The sequence below is a fragment of the Phaethon aethereus genome, assembly GCF_964289735.1.
Source record: "Phaethon aethereus genome assembly, chromosome: 8".
NCBI lineage: Eukaryota > Metazoa > Chordata > Aves > Phaethontiformes > Phaethontidae > Phaethon > Phaethon aethereus.
Window position 1 is genome coordinate 33,978,421 of NC_138584.1, and position 8,388 is coordinate 33,986,808.

Sequence of the window (8,388 nt, forward strand, 5' to 3'; positions counted from 1 at the left end):
CCGCGGCGCGGGCGCAGGGTCAGGCCGGCCGATCTCGGCGGTGAAGAGGTGCGGCCTCATTTGCATGAACCAATGGGAGGAACGTATGCAAATGTGGGCGGCGCGGGTTGGCCGGGTGCGTGTCGGATAACGCCCGCGGGGGCGCCTTTGTGCCGCAGAGGCGGCGGCGGCGCGGAGCGAGCGCGGTGGGCACCGGCACCGGCACCGGTACCTCCCCGCGGCTGCACTATGACTCTGGAGGAGCTGCCTGGGGACCACCGCACCGCCGGGAGGTACGGCTACGGCTGCGGGTACGGGGGGGTGTGGCGGAGGGGTGTGGGCACCGGGTGACGGCGGCGGCCTGTCTGTGCTTGTCCCGGCGGCAGGATGGAGCAGGCGGGGGACGCGCTGGAGGAGGTGCTGAGCAAGGCGCTGAGCCAGCGGAGCCTCACCCTCGGTGTCTACGAGGCCGCCAAGCTGCTCAACGTGTGAGTGAGGACCCTCCCCGCTGCCCCGCTGTGGTGCCCCCCCCGTCCCCCTCCCCGCCGGTGACCGCGGCTGTCCCCGCAGGGACCCCGACAACGTGGTGCTGTGCCTGCTGGCGGCCGACGAGGAGGAGGCGGGGGACGCGGCGCTGCAGATCCACTTCACGCTGATCCAGGCCTTTTGCTGCGAGAACGACATCAACATCCTGCGCGTCAGCAACCCGGCGCGGCTGGCCCAGCTGCTGCTGCCCGCCACCGGCCCCGAGCCGCCCGCCGACCTCCACTGCGTCCTCGTCACGGTGAGCCGGGGGCCGGGCCCCGCCAGCACCCCGGGCCTTGCGGCGCTGCGCTGGCGTTCCGTGCACCTGGCGTCACGCCTCGAGTGGGCCAGGACCCGCTCGTTGCCCTTCGGCCACCGGTTCCTGCCGTCTCCCGGGGGACGCGGGGCGGCCCCGTGCCGGGCAGCCGGTGCGCCGCGGCGGTCTGGCCGTCAGGCGTAACCTCGTCTTTCCAGCAAGCGACGAGGAGGACGCGGGGCGCGACGGGGTCCCGCAAAGCCTGGACTCGAGCGCAATTCCAAAATGCCTTTTGGTAAAACCGGAACCGAGCGAGCCTGGGGCACGGCGGCCCTCGCTCGGGGCTCGCACCCCGCGTCCGGCGAGCGGGCCGGCACGGAGGGGATCCCGCGGGACCGGCGAGCGCCCAAAGGAAACTTTTTTTTTTTTTTCTTTTTCTTTTCCCCTTTTCTTTTTCCCCGGAGTCCAAGGCTGCAAAACTCCGCGCACGCTTCTGGGGTGGGGTGGCTGGTTTGCCTGAGCGGCAATTCAGGATGACTCGTGCTCCCGGCTTTTCTGCTGTGCTTTTTTTTACCCCCCCCCCCTTTCTTTTTTTGTTTCTCTTGTTAAATCGTTCCCCCCCGCTTCTCTTTCCAGAACCCCCATGCCTCGCAGTGGAAGGATCCAGCGCTGAGTCAGCTGATGTGCTTCTGCCGGGAGAGTCGGTACATGGATCAGTGGGTGCCGGTGATTAACCTCCCCGAGCGGTGACCGCGCCGGGCTGAACACAAACTGAACCGAATTGCACTGAAGTTTTGCAATACTTTAGCAGTTGCTCAGGAAGTAACTCCCTGCCCTGGCACGAGGATTACGGGGGAGGGGGGAGGAAAAAAAAAACACACCACAAAAAACAAGGAGAAAAAAAAAAAAAGATAAAACAGATGTCAAGGGGGTAGGCTGAAGTTGAACTACGTGTTGTGTGGGACTGAAGAAAAGCGACGCCGAAGCGATGGGGATGAGCGTGGAAGTGAAGGGAAGAGAGCGCCGGCGTTGCCGGAGCAATGAGTCCTGTGAGGGTGCCGCACGGCGCCGAAAACGCCCAACACCCCTCACGGTTCTTTTTTTTTTTAAAGTGCAACTTACAGTTTCTGGTTTCAATACCTTAAAGAGCAAAAAGGTTAATCGAAACATTTTACAAACAATTTTATTGTATTTTGGGGATGTTAATTCTCAAGTTTTTATGCTAAGATATATAATAAGTTATTTTATGATATTGATGAAAAAATTATTTATACTCGGAGGCTTGAGAACCAGAATGCCCTTAAGCAGTTGGTCTGCAACCACGCATCTTGTACCAGTTGGCTGTTAGAAGCAGCTACATTAATATAATTGTTTGAAATTGGATAGTGTTTTGGTTTTTTGGGTTTTTGGTTTTGTGTTTTTTTTTTTCTTTTTTTTTTTTTTTTTTTGAAATAAAGTTTAAACTCCAGCCCTTGGTCCTGGGTTTTATTTTCTTACCCCGTTCATTAGTGTACAGTCAAAAGAGCTCATTTGGCAGCTGCTTCCTTGTCCTGGCCGTGGGCAAGGTCCTGTTGGCGCTGGTCCTGTGTATTCCTAGCCCCTCCCCTGCCATTAAATGAAAAAGCAGCTGCTGTGCTGCAGGAAATGTTGTTTATTTTTCTTGAAAGGACAGATAAAAAACCCAAGAGGAAGCATTATTTTTTGAGGCTCCAACACTTCTGCAGAGCCAAGTCTTCTTGGAAGTTTGGGAAACCCGATTCCTCGTAGGAGGAAAACTTGACCCCCCCTTTCCCTTCCAGGGAAGGTGTCGGTCCAGGTGTTGGTCCAGGTGTTGCACCACCCCGGTTTGTTCCCTGTGCCCCCCAGCACGCCCGTGCCCCCCAGGAGAGGGGGTTTCCTGTGCTGGGCTCCTCTTTTCGTTACATAGGTGGGCTGGCACGCAAAAAGCCGCGCTCCTTGCGGCAGAAAGCTCTCTCCAGGCCCCAAGAGCGCAGGAGAACAGCCTCCCTCCCACCGCCGGCGCGCGCTGCCGGCAAGCGCCCCGCGCCGCCCACGCTCCCGCCGCCGCACCGCCCGGGGCAGGCCGCAGGGACGCCGGTGACCTACATCGCAGCTTCCCTAATTGCACGTGTGCCGCGCCCCGGCGCGCTGCCTCGCGGCACCCGGCTTGGATGCCGCCCAGCTCGCCGGACCCCGCCGCCCCTGTGCGTGCCGCGGCAGCGGGCGGTCGCTTTGTCGCCGGCCCCAGCAGGATCGCTGCCTCGCTGCCTCCGGCGGGTACCAGCCCAGCCGGGTGGCGAGGCTGGACCTGTTCTCCCGCTCCCCGGACGCGCGGGACGGCACGCTCCGGCACGAGGCCGCCCGTCTCCATCCCAGGCGGTGCTGCGGGGCCACGTCACCCGCCCCGCGGCGGCCTCGCGCCATGTCCGGCACGTAGCTCGGGACCGGGCAGGCGCCATCCTCGGCCCCCGCGGACACGGGACGACTGCGGGAGCGGGGCTGAGCAGCAGCAGCGCCATCGGCCCACGTCATCCTCCCCACGGACACCCCGTGCAGGAGTCGCGCTCGCCGCGGCCCCCCGCGAGCGCAGCCACAGCGGCCCCGGCAGCGGCCACCCCCGAGGAGGTCGGGCCAGGCTCAGGCACGGTAGCTGCACAAAATGGGAGTTTTCTGAACGTGGTATTTTTAGCTTCATTGCTACGGTGTGTATTCAGCACCAGCATTTCAAAAGCAAATACGCTCCCAGGAGCTGATCCACAGGTTCGTGCTTCCGTTCGCCCCTATTTAAAAACTCTCTTACTGTTTGTTGTGACTTTAGCAGCACAAATGGCAGATATTGAGGGGAAAAAACTTCACCACGCCCGACCGTAAACCCGCACAAGCGCAACGTGGGGCTCCTTCGCCCTCCTTTGCCGTCGTACACCACGCGCTCTGTTGCTCTTTCCCAAGTGTGTAACAGAGGGTGGGCGGATCAATCGCATTTTTGGAATTAAAGTTAATTGGCGAGAGTTGCTGTTTTACCAAGCTCAAACTCAATCCGAAATCCCCCCCAACCCCGTTTCTCCCCCAGCCCCTGTCCCCACGTTTACAAACTGCCTGGACAGGACCCATGGGTGGCCCTGGGGGCACATGGCCCAGCACGCGCCCGTGCACCCAAACGCTCTTTTATCCCCAAAGCGGGCCAGCTCCGGGGAGGGGGTCCCTGCCTGGCCACGTGCCAATCCCTCCCAAAAACACCCAGGCAAGAGGGGCCCCGACCCCCCGAGCAGCTGCATCCAGAAACAGGTTCCTGGGAGGGGGGGAGCAAAACCGAACTGGAGCCCGGCAGCACCCACCCACCGGGGAAGCACCGGCTGCCGGGAAGGGCGGACAACGCGTACCGGGAAGGACGTTAATTCCAATAACCAGCCAAGAGGAGGAGTAAGCGGCGGCTGCACGCGGCGACGGGACGTCTTCAGACTTGGGAGCGGGGCCCTGGAGAGCTGGACTGGAGCTGCTGCTCTGCCCTCTGCCTGGTGCTCATTGGGGGCTCATTTTATTTAATTTTGGGCTAATTTTGTGCTGCAGCCAACATCGGGGGTCGTGCTCCCGCTCCCTGCTGGCCGGGGCTGCTGCATGTGGGCCCCGTTTCATAAACCCTGCTAACACGGGGGGCAGCTCCTGAAAGAAATCCCCCTTCTCTGTACCTATATATAGATGTACATACTACATATAAACACGTATGTATATAAATAAAAGCTTTGGCTTGGGAAAGAGCCTTGTTACAAACCAGATTGCTGACTCAAAACCAAAAAGCATCGACAGAGTGACAAGTTCAAGCAAATTCTGATTATTTTTGGCAAGGCGCAGCGCGAGGAGCGGCCCGGCCGGGCTGCGGGCCCCCGGGAAAGGGCTCTGCCTCGCGGCCCCGGGGAGGGACACGGGCGCGTTAGGGCTGGGGATGACTGCCCCAATCCCTAAACCAGATGAGGGATGGGTCAGGAGTGCCTTGGGACAAAGGATGTGGAAAGTAATAAAAAAAACAAACCTCCCCCCCATTAGAACCAAGGCTTTACCAAGGGTTTTTAATAAATCTAAACTCTAAACTTTTTTTTTTCTTTTTTTCAATAAGGAACACCCCGCCTCTGTCGCCGCTCCGGGGCTGAGGTGTCCTGCAGCTCTCACCCCTGCCGCAGTGCTCACCCAAATAAACCCACCCCAGCCCAGAAGAACTGCCAGCGGATCTTGGGAGATCTCCTTTTTCCCCCCCTTTAGCCCCATCGGTTTGACATGGTTTGAGAAGATTTAAACACGTCCTGCAAGCAGGCTTGAGGGTCTCGGCGGGCGCACCTTGGCCACCCCACCCGGGGGCTGCAGGAGACCTGTCCTGCCGTCACCCAACGCTACGGGGACAGCCAGGTTCTTTTGGGGACCCTTGGCGGATTAGCGGGGGGCAGGGGGTAGAGGTCACGCCTGCCCCAGGCCATCCCCATCCCAACCCCGTCACCACCCTTCCCACCGAGGAAACACCTAGCAACGCACCAGCGGCGAGTCCAACCTTTGCAGCTCACCAGCTCCAGGAGGCCAAGGAGAACGAACAACAATCAAGCTGGGAGCATAGAAAAATGCAGAGATATTTTAGCAAAGGGCTACTTTAGCAAGAGTCAGGTCTCCAAGCCACCAACCAGCCCCTCTCCCTTTAATGCAACACCACATTAAAGAGTCAAATTAGAAAATACAGAAAAAAACCCCCACAAATAACAAGCTGGCTGCTTAATTTATGGAGGAGGAAAAAAAAAAAAGAAGAAATACCTGTGCCTGGAGTGGTACTGGGTTCACTTGGTACGAGAGAGGGGTGGCCACACCGCCATGCCGCCTCCGTGGGTTTCCCCCAGCAGCTGTGGGTGCAGATGGTCTCATTTCTCCTTTTTACAGACTCTGCCCTAGTAGAATGAATTTCCCCCGAATTTTACAATCGCTGTTCCTTCATGTGAGTATTTATAGCAAAAGAGCAAAGCGCTAAACGTGACCGCTGGAGCTTTTGCATGTCCCTACACACTGCATTTAAAAAATAAAGAGTTTGCCGAACATCTATACATCAAACGCCGTCAGAAGCGGGCAGCTGCGCAGTGCTGGGTTAGCTGCTGATCTCAAGCCTTCTACCTAAAACTGAGAAAGCACCTGAAAAAAAAAAAAATTGGCACGGTGTTTTTAATCTTACACCTCTGATCACCGATGCAATCGTGGCTGCCCACAATCAGCCCTTTTGTTCTTCGGCTGGGTAAGCAAGCGTGAAATAGATGTTGACATAAATCTTGCTCCAGCGCTGCAAGGATGTCAAAATTGCATGGAAGAAGTTGAAAAATATACTTAACAGTAAATAGGTCTGAAGAAAGTAGCAGGCTTTCCTTTAAGATGAGGCACGTGCCGTCAGCCGGCCGCAACTCGGTATATTCAGCACCGCGTGGGTGACGCTGTGCCCGAGGAGGTCGGCTTGGAGACCCCAGCAGCCGGCCGCAACTCGGTATATTCAGGACCGCGTGGGTGACGCTGTGCCCGAGGAGGTCGGCTTGGAGACCCCAGCCCCGCACTGAGCCGCTGCCAAGCGCGCCCGGCCGGCGGCAAGAGCCGGGCAGCCCCGCTCGGCCGCGGGGCCGGCGCAGAGCCGTGCCCGCAGCCGGGGCGTGCTCGACGTCGGCTTGGCGGGGGGTTCCTAGGAGAGGAGGGACGGAGCGAGCCCGAGGAACGTGCCTTTATTGGAAAGTAGGGAGTTAAGCGCCGTACGGACAGGGCTGACGGGTGGGAATGACCGGAGGCGGCCACGCTCCGGCTCAGGGCAGAGTGCCGGCTGGATCCCACGGCGGCATCGCCAGCCGGCGCCTGCTGCAGCCTTTGTTTAAGGGCAAACAAGAAAAAAGGTGGCAGCCACGAGCAGCACCTCTGCAGCTACACAAGTGGTCTTTTTTGGGGGGGGGCAGCGAGCTCTAACGACATAAAAAGTTGCTTCCCTGCCCGGCGTCTCTGCCTGCACGCTTCTGAGCACAGCTGGAGTTCTCTCAACAGTTACAGTCCTGCGTATCCAAACTCAGTTAATTACTATTTTTAACGAGACGTGTTATAAAATCTTCGACACAAACACCGTAAAAAAAAAAAAATCAGGATCTACATTATTTTTTTTGAAATTGTCGCTAGAAAAATGCTCTAATTATAAGAATAATTTGCACGTAAGCACAGAATAAGCAGTACAATTTTCTGTCAGTCTTGCACGTCGATTTTTGAACTGTTTGTTAAAGAGGCTTGCTAAACAAATATATAATTTCTCAATATATATCAACAGTGTGTATATAATTTAATATAGAAATGACAAATATGCAATGTAAGACAGTAAATTACAAGTGGTTAATAAATTCTGTAAATACCATTACAGAAATGCACGGTTATGGCAGATCGCAACTTCCACCTCTGAACCGCCGGCTACAGGGAAAGACATTTGTAGCCAGCTGAAGTCAGTATTATTTTCAATCCCTTCAAAAGTTTTCTGTTAATATGCAATGTTTGTATAAATATACTATTAAAGGTTTTTTTAAATATATATACATACACACACGCACACAGAGAAAGACTTTTTTATTATGTATAGATATAAAATCACTTACTTGATGGAAAGGCCCTCCAATTACATCTGCACAAGCACAATCTGGATATAATTTGGCATTTTTCCCCTTTAAAAATAAATTTAAAAAAAGAGCCAAATTCTGACTCCCGGCACAAAACATAACTGGGACTTGGAGCGACAGAACCATGCCTCCAGCTCGGTGCACAGCCATGGCAGGACCAGGTTGCGGCCTTTCATTCTTTTGACAGCGTGGTTTGTTTTTTTTTTTATACTAACAGAGATTTTTAATTAGAGAAGATAATTCAGAGAAGCAGAATCAAAGCTGAAAATTCTGCTGTTTCAACTCCTCTTAAAAAGCAGGAAAATCAATCTGCGGATCTCCGATTCTCGACGCTTTAGGTTTTACCCTTAAAAACCTCTGTCAAGAGAAGCCACCGTAAGGAAGGCTGCAGGCATGGCTCCCTGGAGTTCACCAGCAGTTGCTACAATCGTTTTTCAAGGTAGCTTTTGCTAGATAATGCACTTCTAAATGTGTCTGTGCCCAAACACATGCACGTACGCTACCGACACAGGTACACCCCCTCCCCGCATACGTAATTAAAAAAAAAAAAGGTAAACCCAGTGACGTTTAATCAGGTTTCTACACCTTTGCCTCTGCTCTGTCAGCGAAGCTCAGGCAACTTTGGTCTTGTTAAACCTGAAAAGTGAAACCGGGGCCCACTCCTGCGGAGGACAAGACCCCCGGCTTGCCCTGCCCGTCCCACCGCAGGGACGCCGGCGCCGCGCTCGCGGGCTCGACAAAGACCCCATTCCCTTGGACAAGAAAGAAGTTAATTTAGCTCGGAACCTCGCTTCCTAATGAAGATAGGGAACAGAAGAAGTGCTTTAAGAAAGCTTAAGAAATCGTTTATACGCTTGGTAAAAGAACAGCTGCTCTTACACAGTTAATAGCTGGTACCTTACAGAGTATTTGCTTATACGCCCGCCGGCGGCTGGCTTTGCCCAGGAGGGCTGCGGAGGAGCTGCTGCTCTC

The 8,388-nt window shown here is 55.5% G+C and overlaps 1 protein-coding gene across 1 annotated transcript; it reads left to right on the forward strand.

Moving 5' to 3' along the window:
* Positions 1–285: 285 nt before the first annotated feature.
* On the forward strand, positions 286–3,467 carry GADD45A (growth arrest and DNA damage inducible alpha). The gene is made up of 3 exons (XM_082003154.1): positions 286–467; positions 550–763; positions 1,397–3,467. The coding sequence occupies exons 1-3, from the start codon at positions 367–369 to the stop codon at positions 1,508–1,510; spliced, it is 429 nt and encodes a 142-aa protein (XP_081859280.1). The 5' UTR covers positions 286–366; the 3' UTR covers positions 1,511–3,467.
* Positions 3,468–8,388: the final 4,921 nt, after the last annotated feature.

Bases quoted from the DNA above. Each gene is read 5' to 3' on its own strand.
- GADD45A (XM_082003154.1), top strand. From the start codon at position 367: ATGGAGCAGGCGGGGGACGCGCTGGAGGAGGTGCTGAGCAAGGCGCTG. The intron at 468-549 runs GTGAGTGAGGAC...CTGTCCCCGCAG, and splicing joins GCCGCCAAGCTGCTCAACGT to GGACCCCGACAACGTGGTGC. The intron at 764-1,396 runs GTGAGCCGGGGG...TTCTCTTTCCAG, and splicing joins TCCACTGCGTCCTCGTCACG to AACCCCCATGCCTCGCAGTG.